The 21,239-nt window shown below is 40.1% G+C and overlaps 2 protein-coding genes and 1 long non-coding RNA gene across 4 annotated transcripts in view; all 3 read right to left on the bottom strand.

The window, feature by feature from the left end:
- LOC134079029 (E3 ubiquitin-protein ligase TRIM35-like) overlaps positions 1–21,239 on the bottom strand; it is a 63,455-nt gene that overhangs the window by 37,620 nt on the left and 4,596 nt on the right. The window lies entirely within an intron of this gene.
- LOC134077906 (uncharacterized) lies at positions 14,721–18,030 on the bottom strand. Of its 2 annotated transcripts, XR_009938792.1 has the most exons (6): positions 17,924–18,030; positions 16,920–17,034; positions 16,706–16,801; positions 15,749–15,822; positions 15,490–15,625; positions 14,721–15,220 (listed from the first exon to the last, which is right to left on the bottom strand). It is a non-coding gene; the product is annotated as an uncharacterized LOC134077906 (long non-coding RNA). The 2 variants fall into 2 exon arrangements; XR_009938791.1 differs by having other exon boundaries at positions 16,920–18,030.
- On the bottom strand, positions 18,843–21,222 carry LOC134077928 (E3 ubiquitin-protein ligase TRIM35-like). The gene is made up of 4 exons (XM_062533564.1): positions 21,128–21,222; positions 20,041–20,063; positions 19,792–19,910; positions 18,843–19,180 (listed from the first exon to the last, which is right to left on the bottom strand). The coding sequence occupies exons 1-4, from the start codon at positions 21,206–21,208 to the stop codon at positions 18,843–18,845; spliced, it is 561 nt and encodes a 186-aa protein (XP_062389548.1). The 5' UTR covers positions 21,209–21,222.

The following is a 21,239-nucleotide window of genomic DNA, read 5'->3' on the forward strand; positions in this document are numbered from 1 at the left end:
TCTGAAGAACTAAGATCTGAGCTCAAGAGTGACTTCATCATGGTCATAAACACAGAGGGCCTAAAATCCCCTGAGCTGGCCACATCAGACACAAGCTATGAACACGATAGCAAACTTGCAACACTGGTCATAGGGCTCAGTGACATCACCATCATCAACATTGCCATGGAGAACATCACAGAGATGAAGGACATTCTGCAGATTGTGGTCCATGCCTTTCTCAGGATGAAGGGTGCTCTGAAGAAGCCCAGATGTTTGTTTGTGCACCAGAACATGCTAGCCATGTCTGCTCATGACAGCATTGTGAGAGAAAGGAAGAAGTTGATGGAGCTGCTAGATGGGATGACCCAGGCAGCAGGTGAAATAGAGAGAAAAGGAAGTAACACAAAGTTCTCTGATGTGATGCAACATGATTCTGAGAAAGACAACTACTACATCCCTGCACTTTGGAATGGAAGTCACCTGATGGCTCCAGTGAATGCTGGCTACAGTGAAGCTGTCTATGGGCTCAAGAAGAGTTTGCTTGGCTCCATACAGGCATCTGATGACATTGAGACAAGTAATGCAACAGAGTTCAACATGTGGACAAACATTGTGTGGAATGCTGTGAAATCTGAGAAAGATGTCTTTGAGAAAGATGTCAAGAACAGGAGAGGGATCGAGAGTTCTATACAAAATACCAAAACAATGGCAAAAGAGGGAATGGAAACAGTGAAGGAAATTGCAACACAGATAATGCAGAGAAAGATTCAAGAGCTGCAGGTCAAAACTAAAATGAAAGGAATTTTTCTAACTGATCAAAATCTTGACAGTGAATTTAAAAAGTTATGGGAAATCATTATGCTCAACCTGTCCCGTATTTTGATATCTCCGCAAGATGTTTGTAAGCGTGTTCTGTCTGTGCTGCTGTCAGAATTTAAGGCAAACACTGGACATGCCAAAGTGATTGCTGAATCAGATTTGCAAGTTTGTGGACTGGAAAAATTCATTGTGAAAAAACAGAGGCTTGGGAAAAAACATAACAATCACCAGCAGATCCAGGCTTTTTGTGATACTGTTATTACAGAATGCAAGAGCTTTGTGTCAGGGAAAATACAGAAAAATGCCTGTTATAATGATGTTTATATCGGAGACCTCCTTCAAATAATTGAAGACAGAATGGAAGATCAGGGACTGAGTGAAGAATGTGAAGTCTCTCTGAAATTACATGTCTGTGGCCATGCAGTGAGAGAGTTCCAGAAAGTGCACAGCAGCATTGGTGATCTGAATGATCATGCAACATATCTGGAAAGTTCGAAATCTGATCTAAAGGCATTATTCATATTTAGTCTTCAGTCAACAGTTCAGCAATCCAAAGGTACGACAGAGTGTTAGGGCCACAGATGAAGATTGAGATTAAACTCAACATGTCATCATTAAACTCAAAATGTCTAGGATAAAGTTTAAATAGCATGTCGACTTTACAGTAATCCCAACATTTTCTCTTTATTCTCGACTAGGGATGGGCATTCGATTATTTTTTTTTTTAGTCAATCGTCGGGAGAATTAACAATCAACTATCAATTAACAATTAATATACAGTATGTTATATTAAAATGTAATATTAATTTAACTTTCTATACATTTAAAATGCAATGAAAATACAAAAACAGTTAAACATTTTACCAACCAGGGGCAATAGTTGACACAATGTTCAGTTACCTGCGAGTTTCCGTTTTGATTGAAATATAGAGGTACATCTTGCTTTCAGTTTCAATCTAGCATCAACTCGACATTAGATGAGCTGCAATGTTATTCTTGAAAACAATAGGCTACTTAAGGTCAGAATATCCATCTCAATGAACTTGTAGATCACTTGTGTAATTTTCTCTGTTCGTTGTGCATGGCAGCTCTCATGCTAACGTCGAGTTGATGCTAGATTGAAACTGAAAGCAAGATGTAATGGCTGTGTTGTACTTAAAGGTAGGGTATGGAATTAGCTTTGTTGGCCATATTTGCAAAATCACTTGAAATCCTATTCCTAACCCACTTACAGCCACTGAGTTGAAAGCACTAAAATGGAAATTAAACACGTCAATCATCTGCGGAACAGGCAGGGCTTGACAAACTCCAACCAATAGTATTCTTCACCCCTACCATCATTTCACAGCTCGTTCGTCAATCTAACAGTCTTCCTCCTCTTCCTCTTCCTCCTCCCCCTCGCGACCCTTTCGTGCACATAGCACGAAAGCTGGTGACCGCGAGTCAGTGCTGAAACGAAACCCAACTAGGCCTGCTGCCTATGCCTGCTGCACGTCCCATATGTTCCCCTCTTGTTGTACAGTATGTGTCACTTCATTTCTATACAAACTAAGGCAGTGGATACCTACGGAAACTCAATCACCCACGCAATAAATAAGCTATGTAGCAAAAATGACATTGTACCCTGACTCGAAGAGTGTTGTAAGTGTAACGGGTGCTAGCTGGTTAGCTATGCTGTGGAACGTTAGTAAACTCACTCCCCGACGCTTCAAAAGCGCTGCTGGCATGAAAACTAGTAGCCTGGGCTTTTAGCTGGATTGTTAGCGCGCTCGACTCCCGATCCGAGGTGCTGCTGTCTCGCGGGTTTGAGTCCGGGCGTGTGCAGGGCTGGATCGCGGTGGTTCCACACAACGCAGGTTACATTGGTGCCGTGACCCGGATCGGGAGTGAGGTTTAGGGGGGTGAGTGTAACAGGTGCTAGCTGGTTAGCTATGCTGTGGAACGTTAGTAAACCTCACTCCCCGACGCTTCAAGAGCGCTGCTGGCATGAAAGCTAGTAGCCTGGGCTTTTAGCTGGATTGTTAGCGCGCTCGACTCCCAATCCGAGGTGCTGCTGTCTCGCGAGTTCGAGTCCGGGCGTGTGCAGGGCTGGACCGCGGTGGTTCCACACAAAGCAGGTTACATAAACATGAAAACGAAACTTAACTGCTTGGAGCTACAGTGGAATAGGCGAACCAACGGGCCAGCACTAAACTCGATATTTCAGGAGATAGACGCCCTGGTAAGAACCAAACCAGATTCTGTTTATCTATGGCTACTAAAAAATGTAAGCTTTTCAAATGTTATTTTGCCGTATTAAAATGCATCGTTGTTTTAGAATTTCCAAACGAAAGGGCTGGTAGCCTAATTGGTGCTTTTACCTAATGTAGGCTATAAAATCATCTACCTTGTCTGATTTGTGGAACTATTACCTACAACCCTTTGGAGGTGAATAAAGAATGTAATTGGGGAAGTTGATGTGAGTGATTGATTGTATGGAGACTAGAGCTCATAGTGCTGTAGACGTCGGCTGGCATTTCATTTAGCCTGCTCGCTCTCACGCGTCTAAATTCTCGCTTGTGCATGAATGTGCGTCCATAGAGGGAGGGACTTTAGCTGTATACGTTCAAAATCTGCCGGCCGTTTTGCGAATTCCGTACCCAACCTTTAATATACACAATATTGCAGTGAACTAAGTCACTTTTAAATTCAAAATGGTCCCACGCCACACTTCACCATGACCTTTTCATGATTGCTTAATACGCCCTGACACACTGCCTCATGATCATGGCACATTAAAGTGAGAAAGTGAGTGATATGAGAGAGAAAGTAATGGCCTCAAAAAGCAATCTGACTTTCAGTTCAGTGTCTTTCAATTTAGATTTTATAATTGATGTTAAGTGTATGATTGAATTATTTGCCTTCATGTGCATGTATACCTATTGATTTATATTAATCACTAGCAATCACATTGTTGATGGCAATGTTGATTACCATGTTTTGTCATTAATGCCACTAAATTAAAGAAATTTCAACTAGAAAAGCACTCCGAGAATGCAGACTTCTGCTAAGCGTCTCCTGGATCCGGATGGTGATCCGTGCCAAAATGTTATCATTTCAGATCTTTCCTAGAAATGTCATCGAAATCCATCCATAACTTTTTGAGTTATCTCGCTAACACAGACAATCAGACAAAGAAATTCCGCCTCCTGGATTCAGATGGTGATCCCTAAAAGTTGAAACATATGTACACTAAAAAAAAGAATCGCTGGATTTACTTCATTTCATCATGTACAGTACATCGGTCGCACATGAACGAAATGTGTATCTAGGTTTGCAAAATTGATTCATGCTGTGATAACCCAATTTGATAAAGTCATTTCAGTGAAATTGATTAAGTTAAGTTTATATGAAGTATTTATGTAATTTCAACGTCATAGTGTTAAACAAATGGCATGGAAAGTAGGCCTTCAGATGTACTTAGTAGTGCAACAAGTAGCAATCAATGTAAAAGGACAAAATGTTGTGCGACAGTGTTAAGATTCCATTTCTATCTGCCATGTCAATGTGCAATATGTTGTTGATGCTCATTGAGCTTAATGCAAATCAAACTATCTAATAGAATCTAAAAATCCCATCTCTAGTTATGGTGAAGGGTATGTAATGTGATGTGTGGCTATTGCAATTACAAATATTACAAATAAAAATCTGCCTACCTCTATGGGAATTGGTTGGATGTTTCCAATTTGTTTTTTACTTAAAGAATTAAGATCAATTTACAAAAGATGATTTTAGATTCCTGTAGTATGAGTTTAAAAGCATATAAGTATATATACTGTACTCTTAGTATTATTATGACCGCCACACAGTGATGTGGAGTTCTCCGTCAAGGATTCCCGGGACACTGAAAGACCAGGGTGCAGGAAACTTGGTGGACATGTAGCCCCACAAGCAGGGCCGGCCCTAGCCAATTTGGCGCCCTAGGCAAGATTTTAGGTAGCGCCCCCTTGCATCACAGTAAATTACACTGCTAGTGTACATACACTCACAAGACACTGAGCTTTGTCTTGAACATTCTCATTTGAAAATAAAGCGAAGCACATTCAAACCACAGAAAGCCTTAAAGAAACAAATACAACAAATAGTAAACTGAATATGAAAAACAATATAAATAGCTTAGAGGGGTTACCAGGTTGTCATCTTTGGGGGGCAACAAAAAATGGGTGCAAAAGGTATCAGCACAATCTTTTAGTGCAGGCCCCTTGACAGACACATGGGGCCAATAGCCTATACTACATAGGCTATAACATGTGACAGTTGTTGAACCAGGTGAATAAATATACTGTAACATAGGTTTCCCAGTGCCATTTGTAGTGGTGTTGTAGACTGATAACTCACATTCAATAGAATAGTAGGCTAGTTACTTACAAAATCATAGATAATGGGTGGCTATCTATCTATGGAAATAGATAAATACATGATAATAATTGTAATGTGTCACACTTTAAAAATTATATCAAGTCAAGAATTGCAATACTTTACTTTCTTGATTTGATTTTGGAGCCCCCCACCACACCAGTGGAGATCAAAGACATTATAAGGCATATAATCCCCCAACACACTATAATACGTTTGGATCTCAAACATTTCGAAATTCATATTGCCATATTTATACATACACATTTACATCCTACAGTAAAAGTTAACTATTTCATATTGATTTTTATTTTGACTTAAATTTGACACGATTGTCATATTGACTTATTTATCTTTATATGTCATTACACAGTAGGTCGAATTCAGTGCCTGTCACTTTAAGAACGTGAGAGTAGCCTACTGTAATTAGGCTTTAGCCATGGTTTTCGACTAATCTAAAATAGGCATAATGCATATCTGGAAGCAATGGTTATGTTTTCGATGTAATTCTATATCATTTAAATAAATATTCAAAGCCAAGTCAAAATGTGCTGCAATTTAAAAACTGGATTACTCGGGAATGGCTTATTGTACAAATTAATGCTTCATATCCTCGTATTTGGTAAGGTCTGTCGTTTATTTTGATGTATGGTTTGTCATGTAGGCTATTGAGAGACTCACTCCACTGAGAGTAGATGGAATGCAAATGATTACATTTCATGTAGCCTAAATTCACATTGATTTTCTCGCGAATTCCCATTTATGATATCAACTAGTATTTAATAGCCTACCATCGGAAAGCTAAGACCGTGCTCTGTCAGGTGAGATGTATATGCTATCATTGTGATTAGAACTTCGTGAGCAATCCAACACAGAAGAATGGGTATGCATTTCGCATTTTTTTGCCCGTCGCAGTTATGAATGTTTTACATTTCATGTAGCATTCACGTTGGTTTTTCTCACGAAACGTTTATCACAGCAACTAGTAGGCCTACATAATAGGCCTATCATAGGAAAGCTAAAATCGTGCTCTGTTACGCCTGCTAGAACTTTCTGAGGAATCCGACAGAGAAGTAGGCTACGTTTTGCATTTTGCGTTTGTCGCCCGTCACAGTTAATTTCTCAGGGAAGGGGGCGGGGGCGCCTTAGGAAAGTAGGATATTATTACTAGTACGTATAGGCTTTGCTATGCCGTGAAATCAATGTGGGCTTATTAAGACATTGTAATATCAGTTTTAAGAATAGTGGAAGTTACACTTTTTCCCCCCACCATTTCTGGCGCCCCCTGAATGTGCGGCGCCCTTAGCATTTGCCTATACTGCCTAAGCGGCGGGCCGGCCCTGTCCACAAGCATAGCATGGAACCATTGTTTTTTGTTTTGATCTGTCTCTGTCTCTGATCTTGAATTTGATTGACATTGTGGCAGCATCTTTGAGGGCCTGTGGAAAGCCTAATGTTAAAGCTAGAATCTTGAGATTAAATACAGACCTTCCAATGCATGCTCTGTATATTGTGTCTGTCCCTATGTGCACGGTATGGAATTATTAAAGCTTGAAAAAAGATGAAGATGAAAACCCATTTTGTGCCATTTTTGGCATGGTTTAGCAAAAAAAATGACCAACATGATTTTTCTTTTTTTTTATATTTGTGCAAGGACCCAATGAGCAAGCAACGTCTATGGACGTCCAAAAAACTGTGGTCTGTCCAGGCTGTGATCTGGACGTCTATTTTACAGTCAAAATGAGTTGATAAATGACACTGGGACAATAGTCCAGCCTGACCCGGTTCAGGACGTCTATAGACAACCAACATTAGTTGCAAATAATCGTTCTGTGAGGTCATAATCTGGACGTCTATTTGACAGCCAGAATCAGTTAATAAATGACATTGGGACAATAGCCTGACCCCATTCGGGACGTCTATAGACAGCCTAAATTAGTTGCAAATAGACGTTCTGCCATTCTGGCTACTCTGAGGACGTCTTCTGGATGTCTATATCACACCCAGAACAACACATCTATTCAACGTCCAGGAAATATGTCTTAAAAATTTTCATTCTGGCTAGTCTGAAGACGTCTTCTGGACATATTTTGGACCAGTTTTTGCTCAGTGGGGAGGAACAGTAGGAGGTCTCCAGCAGGCCGCTGGTGTGAATGTCTCAGGCCACAGTGTTAAAGACAGACTTCATGATGGTGACCTGAGGGCCCGATGGCCTCTAGAGGGATCTGTGCTCACTGCACTGTGCTGTGGAGCTCAATTGGAATTTGCCATAGCATACACAATTGGCAGGTCTGCCACTAGCACCCTGTGCTTTTCACAGATGAGAGCAAGTTCACCCTGAACACATGTGACAGACATGAAAGGGTCTGGAGATGTCGTGGAGAACGTTATGCTGCCTGCAACATCATTCAGCATGACCAGTTTAGTGGTGGGTCAGTAATGGTCTGGGGAGGCATACCCTTAGAGGGATGCACAGAGTAGGGCAGTGAGCACAGGTCCCTCTAGAGGCATGTGCATCAAGCCGTTCTGGAGATATAATGTGCAAAGCATGTGTAGGTCCGTTTCCAATAAACAAACCGTATCTGGGATGGAGTCCTATGGCTGACGCGTGTAAGTCTTCCAATGAATTGCTTTAATATTTTATTGTAACAAATGTCACACTAATACATACTGACACTTGGCACGTCTCACACGACTGACACGGTCAGAAAAACCGTGGAACTCCTAAACTCGCATGCCACGCAACCTCCTATATTCAGTCACGTACTTAACAGAAACAAAACTCCTTAAAGTGACATGCACCTAATTAAGCTACATATCATCTAGGGCCTAACAGTGCAATCATATTACAAAATGTTACACTAAATTACATCCTGATATCAAAATGAAATTATATTAATCTGATCAAACATCAGAATTCATAAACATAAAACATTTAAATGAATTATTTTAAATCTTGAATTTCAATAACAAAGCTATATTTGGCGGCTACAGCATGAGATATGGCTGTGACTTTTATTTTGACACACAAGAAACACTTCAACAGGATGTGTAGTTCAAGGAGAGCCAGAATATATGCTTAGAAGCTGAGACAGTTGACCTAATGCAAGCCCTGCCCATCGATCGCGGACACAGTCAACTCAATATAAGTAATATAAACAAGGATGTTTATTGTTCTCAGCACTGCCAGCATTGTGTATAATACTGTATGATCGTCACTTAGAGGAGACTCGAAGATAACTAACTTGAGCATAGTTAGCTAACCGCTGCTAATGTGCTAGCATCGCCACTACACAGTAGTGTAACATTTATTCACAAAGAATTAATAAAGTTGAAGTAAAAAAATATCCCTATTGACCTACTGTATACAACAGTTATTTCAACATGTCTGTACATTAAGTGGTTAGAGCAGTTAAAATAATATTTGAACAAAGAAATAAAAAACATCCTAGTTACAAAATTGTTCTCTCTGTTGCGCAACGTCAACATACTGTACGTGGACAATTGCTTTTTAGGGTCTATAAACTAGAGTTCTCAACGGGTCGGGTCGGGTTGCACCAACAGTTCACAGTTCCTGTGCAAGTTCTAAGAAGCCATCTCCTTAAAATATAAATCCAAAATAAAATGACAGTAGATTGTTGCTGGGCTATAGGCTACGACGTCTTCGTGAATAGCTAACAACTCATTGCCATCATAGTGAAGCGTGTATGAAGCGGTTATTGAAATATCATGCTCTGTGGATGATTCTGCCTTTTTTTTATAGCAAGAACAGTACGTTTTCCCATTTATATCATGTTTCTATTGTGGAAAATATCGTTTCACTAGGTTTTTACGTGAGTTAGGTAGGCCACTGCACATAATTGTGCCCTTAACGACGCGTCCGTCTCCATAGGATAACATGGGAAAACTCGACCGCCGGCGTCGGGCCGTGGGCCGGGTTCGGGTAGATAATTCATATAGAGAATGGGAACGGAAGTCAGCGGCGCAATGCATTCTGGGACAAAAAGGGCGTTTTCCTCCATTAGGTGAGGCCGCGGCGCGAATTATAAACAAGAAACCTATGGTATTTCAAACAAGATCGGCTAGCCAAAACAGTGACACTAGATGGAAACATTTTGGCTACTATGCTAAAAACTAGTAGTAGAAGTAGTAATGGACCGTACAGAGACAAGCTCCTGCCGGACGCGAGGAAACGTTATATAGAAAAGATGTCTTTGATCGGTAACATGGATCCCTCTGACAGACCGTCTGGAGAGTGCACGTGAGACCCTGAAAGTAATACAAAGACACTCCGTTGTTGATTTTTTTTACCTGACGATCGTAGGCACGGACGTTACATCCAACAACACAACAGGTTCGTCCCATGATGTGTGAAAAACAGTGTTAGAAACAGCGAGTTAGCAATGTTTTACAATGTTTACAATGATACAGCATTGGCAGCAGCGTACAAGTGGCCTCAGTATGTATCCCAGACCCCACCGCGGCGCAACCGCGAAAATGTCCGCCACGTCACATTCCCATTCTCTATTAATGTGTTGGGTTACATCGGGCTCGGGCTTTGAAAGCCACGGGCCGGGTCAGGTCGGGTTGTAATTTTCAGGCCCGTTGAGAACTGTACTACAGACTCTATTTTACATCAGATTTAATTTCTAAAAACATAGACTTGTTCAACACGCTCTCCTGTACACCATAATATTTTTTTTTACCTGATTTTGCCTTCTTACTAACTTTTTGCAGATATGCCTGGAGCATTCAGCACATGGCCATTACTGTCACTCATGTTGAATTGATGATGTCATCAAGCAGTCAATATTCCAAATATAAGATGATACATATTGTTAATATATTGCAATGGATCTACTAGAACTGCCCTGAAGTGGATTGGTGTATATCAACATGATAAACAAATAGAAAACAGAGTTAAAGTTACTGTCCACATACTGTATGTGGACGTTGCGCATGAAAGGGTTAATTTCAAGAATAGCGTGGTTGCTAACGCTTACAACAAACTACGTGCTGAATTCGATAAATGGTGGTCTTTCCGTTACTCAATACGTAACTGGCAAAGTGCGCAAGAAAAACACATTCAGATGGAGCTCTTTCAACAGCCAAACTGGCAGAATATTACATGAGGCTGCAGCAACTCTGAAAAAAGAAGTGGCAGTGATCGACAAAAACCTTGAAGAGTACTTGGCAAAGAATGACAGCCATACTCTGTTGATGCGGGAATACAAAGAGGATTTCAGAAACAGTGTCAGACGCCTGAGAAGAGAGACCGAGGTTTCAATAGAACACTCTTTGAAGAGACCCATTAAGACGAGAGAGGGACTCGAAATTATGAAGAAAATTGCATCAGACATAATACAGAGAAAGATTCAAGACCTGCAGGTCAAATGCAGGGCAAATAGAACTTTTCTAACTGATGAAGATCTTGACAGTGAATTTGAGAAGTTATGGGGTGTCATTATATATAACCTGTCAAATAATTTGATACCAGTGCAAGATGTTTGTAAGCGTGTTCTGTCTGTGCTGTTGTCACATTCTAAGGCAAAGACTGGACATGTGATTCCTGAGTCCAGTTTGCAGGAAGGTGGATTGGAAAAATTCACTGTGAAAAAACAGTGGCTTGGAAAAAATCGTAGAAATCAACAGCAGGTCCAGGCTATTTGTGATACTGTCATTGCAGAATGTGAGAGCTTTGTGTCTGGGAAAGTACAGAGAAATGCCTGCTACAAAGATGCAGATATCGGCGACCTCCTGCAAATAATTGAGAGGAGAATGAAAGATCAGGGACTGAGTGAAGAAGGTGAAGACTCTCTGAGATTACATGTGTGTGGCCATGCAGTGAGAGAGTTCCAGAAAGTGCACAGCCGCATTGGTGATATGAATGACCATGCAACTCATTTGAAAAGTCTGAAACCTAATCTACAGGCATTGTTCATAAGACAGTACAGGCGTGGTGAGTGTCTTGTTTGATACTCAGTACAGACATTTCTTGTGTAGTAGTAGCATTGTGCATAAGGTGCGGGATAGTGTTTTGTGCGAATAAAAAAAAAAGTACCCAACCACAGTACCCAATAGCCCAATGAACCAGAATCAGATCATGCTTTAATAAAGAAGAAAGAAGAAATGTATATGTAAAGCCCACCAGTGGCAGAATGTAACCAAGTACAGATACTTCAATAGTATACTTACATTTTCCTTATCTGTACTTTACTTAAGCAGAATAAATAGTCAGTGCATACTTTTGACTAATTATCTCTACTCCAATACATTTCTACAATACATTCCGTTATGTTTTATGATAATTTTTTTCCCCGCCAAAATGCCTACCTGGCCGCTACATGTTTATCTCACTAGTGAAGTTGGATTCTAAATATTAGAACCAATCAGGCTAATCCTGACCATCGGGGAGGATTCCCGGTGTTGCTGTTAACGTTTGGGTTGCCCAGTCAGGAGATATTGTTCAGATTGCCATAATCCCTGATCAAAATGGCCAAGCATATTCAATTTCACTTTCAGTCCGGTGTCTTTTAATTTTTATTCTATGAATGATATGTGTATGATTTAATTATTTGTCATCATGTGCGTGTATACCTAATGATGTAATAATTAGTGTTGATCACCATGGAAACACTAAGGATTATTATAGCAAAACAGTTGTACTGAAAAAAGATAATGCTCTGCTTATATTACTGAACTGATTCAGGTTTGCTGATATCAGTTATTCTTTGAATATTCTTTAGTTATTCACTTTCCAACTTGTTAGATTAATGTACTGTATGTCATCAACGTCACTGAATGAAATAAAGAGTTGCAACTGCAAAAAAGGTACAGAGTGTTAATAGAGTTCAGTGATAGTCTGTATGTCATACTTTCTCTTGTCTCTTTGCCTCAGCCACAGAAATGGTTGAGACAGAATCTTTATTGTAAGCAGGCTGAAGGCCAAATAGTGTACCTAACTAATTGCTCACTCCCACAAGAGACATCCTATTGAATCTGTCCAGGAAGGCCATACCATACCTGATTTCCCCCCTCCTGTTACAATACTGGGTGAGCACAATTGCAAGAGACCACGGGAATAAGGATTCAGAGTTTTATTTCACAAAACAAATCTAAAGCACACAGGCTTCTCCAAGGTGAAGTCTTTCATTCAAAATGGTCACAATTCAACACAACAACTGGAGCTACTGGGACTGGGGCAGCAGGGGCAGGAGCTGTAGGGACTGGCACAGCTGGGGATGTGCTTGTAATCTTAAACCCTATTCGGACGGGATTAGTTTTATGGGTGACATGAGGTAAAGTAATAATAACCAGGGAATTTAGTCTCGTCCGGACGCGCCATGTCAGTAAACATAACGGAGTTCTGCGCAGTGCTGCTCGATCCTGCACCATCACGAACTCGCCTAATGACAGAGATGTGAGTGTGTATTAGAGATTTACAACTATAGCCACCAATATCACTGTTCTGAGCTCCATCATGGTTACCTTGCTTCACTGTAACACTGTGCTGTGCTGTGCTTGGACGTTGGAACTCTTTTTTTATATATATATTTTTTATATAGTATATTTTTTGGGCGTTTTACGCCTTTATTGATAGGGATAGTAGAGAGTGAACGGGAGAGAGAGCAGGGATGGGATCCGGAAAGGACCACGGGCCGGGAATCAAACCCGGGTCGCCGGCGTGCAGTGCAGGTGCAGGTGCAGGTGCCCCAGCCAGTTGCGCCACAGCTGGGGCCTGTGCTGTGAACTCTGTTATGACATTCAGAATAAAGAACTATTCTGCCAAGCCCTGATCTGGAGGTCTATTTGACAGCTTGAATTAGGTAAGTGACATTGAGGGCGTATTCACACCTGCCTTGTTTAGTTACTGTAGATTAACACAAACTCAAGTTTGTTTCTTGCTTGGTTCGGACCTTTTTGACTGGTGTGAATACAACTCGACTCGAACTCTGTTGCGGACCAAACAAGCGGACCGAGACCCAGCTGAGGAGGTGGTCTCAGAGCGGTTCCTATCGAACCCTGGTGCGGTTCCTTTATGGTGTGAAAGCAGCCCAACCTCGATCCGACCCAGCTGCAAAAATCTACCTTTTTGGATTTGACGAGCTCCCGTAGTTTTCGCGCATTATAGGAAATGTAGGATAGCTCAGTGACACACAACAGCTGTACGCAGTATAGCTAACATTTTTTTTGGGAACAATAATTTGATTTTGCATCTCCAAATAGCCCATCTGTTCCGTCTTCTGTACAGTAGGCCTGCTGTTAGTGTAGCATGTTGGACACACATGAGAGCTCTACTTCCCAGCTGTTTTTGTTGCACGTCTTTGTCGTTGCAAAATTACGAGACATCAGACCCACCACAATCGGAGCAATACCGTGGAACTCATTTCCCTCACACATCCACACACTCGACTCAATCTCACGTTACAAAACGGCCTTTTACTACCACTATGTTTTTATTTTTTATTTTTAATTGGTGTGCTGATTATTATCATGTTTCACTGAGTTTCCTCTGTAAAGAGACCTTGGGTGCTATGGAAGGCACTATGTAACAAATAAAAGGTGTAATTATTTATTATGATTATTAAGACACATACTGTATGGAATCAAATACATAAAGTGCCCATCAAACAATGACACAGAAAATAGAGACAATGAGATTCACATTAACATAGCCAGTGATCTTGATCATGGCGCAGCTGTCACAGTTACATCTACCATCACTGAAGCTTTCACTGGTAGGATCCTCAAAGGAGAGTTCTTGCTTACATTTTTAAAGTATGGAAACACTCTCTCAGTGAAAGTGTGTGTAAACGAGTATATGTGTGTGTCACTATCAGGGTTAGAGAATGACAGCTTTCCTCTGTCCCAGTCCAGCTGCACTCTGATCCTCTGGAGTTTCTGCTGCACTGTGAGGAGAGTGAAGTTATCAACACTGTAAAAAATTTACTGTGAAATTTACAGTAACTTACTGGCAACAATTGGCCAGTAAGTTACTGTGAATACCTTTTACAGTAAAGGTACTGTATTTCCATTTACAGTATTTATATATTCACTGTAAAATGAAAAACAATTACATACTGTGATTTCAGTTGTATTTACAGTAACTTACTGGCCAATTGTTGCCAGTAAGTTACTGTGAAAACCTTTTACAGTAAAGGCACTGTATTTCCATTTACAGTAACTTACTGGCCAATTGTTGCCAGTAAGTTACTGTGAATACATTTTACAGTAAAGGTGCTGTATTTCCATTTACAGTAACTTACTGGCCAATTGTTGCCAGTAAGTTACTGTGAATACATTTTACAGTAAAGGCACTGTATTTCCATTTACAGTAACTTACTGGCCAATTGTTGCCAGTAAGTTACTGTGAATACTTTTTACAGTAAAGGTCCCGCATTTCCATTTACAGTATTTTATATATTCGCTGTAAAATGAAAAACAACTGATTTTAAATTAAGATTTTTTTTTTTTTAGTTGTATTTACAGTATTGATTGTTTCCCTGTAGAAGCTCAGTTAAATACTGTGAATTCAATTGAACTTACATTAGCCATCATTAATAGAATAACTCATATTCCAAAATATTTCAGTTAACTGCAGACAATAAAACAATTTTAACTTTTGTTATTTATTTAAGACATTTCAAATGTATGACTGAAGTGGATGTTGACAGACAACAGTAGACATGGTTTGAACACATGATTTGACACAGATAAGGGGGTTAAAAGCGCAGTGTGTGTAAGTGCAGTATGGCAAGTCTATGTAATGTAGTATAAGGAGTTGTGTGTGTACAGGATGCGGAGTAAAGAAACTCATCCCCAGTCTGTTTTGTGGGTGTTCCCTCAGTCAGCCACGTGGGAACAGAGATGTCTGCTTGACCTCAGTGGTTTAAACAGTCCGTGGTCAGAGCGTGAAATGTCTTTTGAAATACTTTTGGGCCGTTGTTGTACTCTTCTGGTATAGGTATCCTGCAGGGTAGGGAGAGGTGCTCTGATGGTACCTTTCGCAGTAAATGTCAAGTGTCTGAAAAAGAGAAAGAAAGCATACATTACAATTGACCCCGTTCATGAATATACAGTAATTAATGCAAACTACTCCGGTTGTGTGACAAATAAAAGCAAACCCACACTAGTCAGGTGCAATAGATAGAAGTAATGCAGATGTGTACAATACACCACCATAGCAAAGTTTGGGAGTTCACTTTGATATGTCCAGTGTTTTTTTTTTTTTTTAAAGGGACATCTCGAAGTGACCCTACACTTCTGAACAGAAGTATGTCTGTGATATCATACCTAATCTCATCGTTGCCTGCGGCAACTCTGCCTTCATGCGTACACCACTTTTCTGATGCCTAACATACTGTAGGCCATCTCCCATCTGACTTGTAATAGCAGCCTCTGGCTCCAGGCTGGGACTTCTGGATGGCTCCTAAAAAGAATAAACAGTAATTGCCATATAATTTGTTAATAAACAGCAATTGCCATACAAAACAAATCATAGCTTTAAAAAATAAGCAAGGCAATCAGATGTAGAAATAGAAATGATAATTACCTTGCCATGAGGCACCCTTGTCACCCTTGTCACCATCTACGTTACTTCTTGATATCAGTTTATTTATGAGGGCTCTGTCAATAAAAATAAGATTGAACAAAATGATGCATGCTGTACAACAAATTGAATTCGTTACAACAATGGTAAACATTGCTAAATTGCAAAATTTAAAGGAATATTTCGGTATTTTACACTTTAAGCCCGTTTTCTGTATTGCCTAGCATGAAAACGAGTCAACGACACCGAAATCTCGACGATTGAGCCCATTTGTGGAATTTGTCAGCTTTAGAATGGAGCTCTGTATGGCTTTAACATTGCTCGCTTTGTGCATGGTCTATTCTGTCCTTAAAACACCCCTAAACGTTCGTTTTAAAAAATGTTCAGCTCACTGAGTGGTTACTGGTCTTCAACGATCTTCTATAGCAAGTTTAGCAGTGAAATACAGCTTCTGTCATCTGTTATCAGGGATTTTCGAAATCCCAGAAGTACTTTTTCAACCGTGTGTGCCTAATATAACACAACAGAATTTGAGCTTCACTGCGAAACTTGCTATAGAAGATCGTTGAAGACCAGTAACCACTCAGTGAGCTGCACATTTTTTAAAACGAACGTTTAGGGGTGTTTTAAGGACAGAATAGACCATGCACAAAGCGAGCCATACAGAGCTCCATTCTAAAGCTGACAAATTCCACAAACAGGCTCAATCGTCGAAATGTCGGTGTCTAACACTCGTTTTCATGCTAGGCAATACAGAAAACGGGCTCAAAGTGTAAAATACCGAACTATTCCTTTAAGACTGTTTTAGTAACTACAATAATCATGTTTACTTTCTGGATTAATGTATTACACAGCACATATGACAAACAAATTAGAGCATGCTCAGTAACATACCCCATAGCCGCCCCCCCCCCCCCCCCCCCCCCCCCAAAAAAAAGCATTCAAAACACAAACACTTACACCATGTTGAGGGCAGCAGCCATGGCTAACATCATCAGGGTAGTGCCATCAGGGTAGACCGACTTCGCCCTGGACAGTTGTTGACAGTTGAGCCCACTACGAAGTCATAACAGACACATGAAAGGAGGGGATAAACTAAACAGTTACAGACACAAATACATGCACACACATTAAATGCTATATGCATGTGTCTCTATCTGGTGAGTGAACTCACTTGCGGGCTTGGAACTTCTTCCTTATGGAAGTGACACACATTTGGAACATTCCAAAATGCACACAGCCTAAGTGTCTCTGACACAGCGTTCTCAGGGCAGCAGTCCTCACACCACCTACAAACAGAGGGAACAGAAAGAGGCTTACATTAATTAATACATTGCAAAACACACAGAACATGAAAAGACCATCACTGAAGCACTACTACACTCACATGCATCTTAAATAAACACATGCCTCAATGTAAGTCACCAAACATTGGGCAAATAAAGGCTATAACATGAATACCATTTAGCCAAACACTACCCTTCACAAACTAAAGATCCCTTTACTTATCGGCATGATATTTCTGGTAATTGAAATTCCCCAAATGCTCCCCTTTCACATCCACTATATGACGGATCTATGAGCATGACTATGCAAAACTACAGTTCCTAAATTAGGGGTGAGATAACTTACACATCAGCCTACTTCATTAATTTGTTTTACTGGTCCTCTTTCCAGTTATAGCAACACTACATATTATGCATCAGCACCACATGTATGAAGTTTAATGTTTAACTACCCATGCCCCATGAAGTTCGCAAAGTAATGTTACTAACTAACTGCTAACAACTTTCACCTGTGTCTGTCTGTAGCTAACTTCAGCCTGCATGGTAACAGCCACTTTAAGCTAAGCTACTTGCATCTGATATTTCATTCAAACTAAAACTCTACATTCATAACGACATATCAGACTGAATTATTGCTAGATATGATATTGACTATCATTCGAAAAATCCCACATGATGGTTAAGTTAGTTACTGGAAAAGTTAACATTAACAGCTAACATCGCTAACGCTAGCGACGTTAGCAGCTAGCTTGCTAGTTCTAGCTATCGATATGTGCTATGCTATGATTCTAACAGGACAATAATGGCTTTGGTTAACATTTCATTGTGAAAACAATACATTTCTAATAAATTCCCGTTTTCAATTGGCATACAAACGTACTGTAATTCTTACCTTGAATATGATGTTTGTACAGAGTTGAAGATTGCAGTCAGATTCATGACTGAAAAGTGACGGTTGATGGTTGAAGTGAAGTGAAGTCACTCTGGCTTGAGTTGAAAAGTCAGGGGTGGGGGATGGGAATTACTGCTTGTGCGCATGCGCTTATCAAGAGGCGATAAGCAGCCGTTAAAAACCAAACAATCGTGGAAAATGATTAGGCTGAAATGTGTTATGCTCGCTCAATAGTGTGATCAAAGCCTTAATTCTTGACATCAAATTGACTTCCTCAACCGTCTCTGGTATGTCATTATGAGTTAAAAGAAAGATAAGATTAAAAAAGGGAAAACACAGTAGTTTACTTAACTATTTACAGTAGCCTATGGCTATATTGTGATTTGTTTACAGTAGTGCTTTGACTACTGTAATTTCTACGGTAACACTTAACTACTGTAATTGTAGTTTACAGTAGAGGTACCGCATTTCCATTTACAGTATTTTATGTATTCACTGTGAAATGAAAACCAATTAAATACTGTGATTTCAGTAGTTTTACAGTAACTTACTGCCAAATTGTTGCCAGTAAGTTACTGTGAATACTTTTTACAGTAAAGGTACCGCATTTCCATTTACAGTATTTTATGCATTCACTGTAAAATGAAAACCAATTAAATACTGTGATTTCAGTAGTATTTACAGTAACTTACTGGCCAATTGTTGAAAAGAAAAAATACAGTAGTTTACTTTACTATTTACAGTACTATAGTGGCTATACTGTGTTTGTTTTACAGTAGTGCTTTGACTACTGTAATATCTACGGTAACACTTAGACTACTGTAATTGTAGGGGTGTTACTGTATATTTTACAACATTCTACTGTAAAAAGCATATACAGTAGTGCTACTGTGAAATTTCCTGTAAATAACTGTGAATTTCACAGCCATTTTTTACAGTGAAGAGAACGTGCTATATATGAGCTTAAAAGACTGTTATGGCACACATACCACAGTCCACTGTCACCATCATGTTCTGCCTTCCTCTGCAAAGACTCTGTCATCAAGCCCACCTCCCAGATCGTGGTTTCCCCAACCTCCACATCCCAGCAGTGAATCCCTGAGTTAAAGCCTTCAGAGCCCAGGACACTGGGATGCCTATTACATCTCTCTGGGTTATCAGGAGGAGAATCCCGAGGGTAACCAGGTCTCACACTGGTCAGATCCTCAGACAGGATGAGATGTCGGTGTGCCGTGTTTGGATCCAGAGTCACAGGAGCTGCAGACAGAAAGAACACACTGAGTAATGTGTGATGAGGATGTGAATGATGGTCATTATCAATAGGACTGAGTGATGAGGATGTGAATGATGGTCATTATCAATAGGGCTGAGTGATGAGGATGTGAATGATGGTCATTATCAATAGGGCTGAGTGATGAGGATGTGAATGATGGTCATTATCAATAGGGCTGAGTGATGAGGATGTGAATGATGGTCATTATCAATAGGGCTGAGTGATGAGGATGTGAATGATGGTCATTATCAATAGGACTGAGTGATGAGGATGTGAATGATGGTCATTATCAATAGGACTGAGTGATGAGGATGTGAATGATGGTCATTATCAATGTGGCTGGTACCAGGTGTTCTCTTCTTGAGTAACATCACCTGACAGTGGTTTGGTACCTGCAGCAAAGATGCTGCACAGCTCTGTACTGTGTGATACATTTACTCATTCTGGCGCCTCTCTCCCCAGCAACACCAGGCTGTACAGCTGTACTGTAGGCAGTGGCTATGTTTGTGTGTGTGTGTGTGTGTGTGTGTGTGTGTGTGTGTGTGTGTGTGTGTGTGTGTGTGTGTGTGTGTGTGTGTGTGTGTGTGCGCCTCACTGTATTGAGCAATCTCCTTCATCTTCTCCCAGACTCTGAACTTCAGGTTGCCCAGGTGCTTTGCCACATCGATCAGAGCTCCTGAAACCCTCTCTGGATCCTGCAGTGTGCACTGGGCTCTGGAATAACATTCAGGAGTCAGTGCTGCTGTGGGTTTGGGTTCAGAACCACAGAGAAGAGAGAGAGAGATAGAGAGGAGACAGAGAGAGAGAGAGAGAGAGAGAGAGAGAGAAAAGCTATATCACTTACCTTTTCTCTATACTCTTGCAGTTCTGTGAAATTACAATGGAGGGCATATATTGAAAACACTTTAAAAAGTTGTTTTACATTTTTTGTCATAAATGATTGAAATGAAAAAAAAAAAAAAAAACGTAGCCTCTTTAGAGCATGTTTCCCTGGACAACTTAAGGCAGCTCAATTGACTTCAATACATACCTTCAGATATAATCTCAATGAATGAATAACTGTCACTATATCCCCAGTACATAACCTCGGTAAATAACTCTCTATAATCCCAATAACATAATCTGCAATAAGTAAACCTGAATATTAACCCAATCCTCAATATACCTTCAGTATACAAACAAAAAGCACTCAGACTGATCCAGTCTCTTCTACTGTATGTTCCACACGTCTTATGAACAGGATTCAGACATTTCACACACACAAAAAGGAAAAGAATGTAATGTAATATAGTCTTTTCTTTAACATAATATTTACCTAATAATTAATATACAGTACTTTACATAATACTTGTTTGTGATTTATTTTTCCATCAGGGATGTACAGTAGTACTGTGTTCATATTAAGATGCCGTATGTGTACACATTAATTAGACACGTACCTGGATATTTTTCAAAACAGATCTATTTTTATTGATTCAGCCCTTTTGTTGTAAAAAATGTTTAGCTTAGTCAAACAGATTTTTAGTAACTCCCTCTAAAGTGAAGATTTTTTCCAACTAAAAAAACCCCTTGGATTCCTTGGATGTTTTTATAAACGACCATGTTTGGGCCAAACTGGTGTACTGAGTGTAGGCTATAGCAGGACTAGCAGGAATTTACTATACATTTGATGGAGACGTTATTGCCACCAACTGACTTGTCATGATAGTTAGAGCAATTAGACGCAGTCTAGTCAGTGCGCAGTCATTTTGTGTCTTCGTACTGTATGTATGGAGATTAATGCAAAGAAGTATCTGTTTAAAAAAAATATCAGTGCACGTGTAGGGTCTTAGTGTGGAATTATTTCAATTTTGTTCTCATTTATGTACTTAAACAACATCAAACTATTGATCAGACCTTGAAATACTGGATGGACAGTGGATGGTTCCTACCTGCAGGAATGTGATGTCATCAGCTCTCAGCTCCTGCTCTAACGCTTTGATTGTGTCTGAATGAGATGAGATGTCCACCATCTGAGTCTTCTGCTCCACTTCCTCCCTCAGT

This window comes from Sardina pilchardus, chromosome 4 (genome assembly GCF_963854185.1).
Source record: "Sardina pilchardus chromosome 4, fSarPil1.1, whole genome shotgun sequence".
NCBI classification, from domain to species: Eukaryota; Metazoa; Chordata; class Actinopteri; order Clupeiformes; family Clupeidae; genus Sardina; species Sardina pilchardus.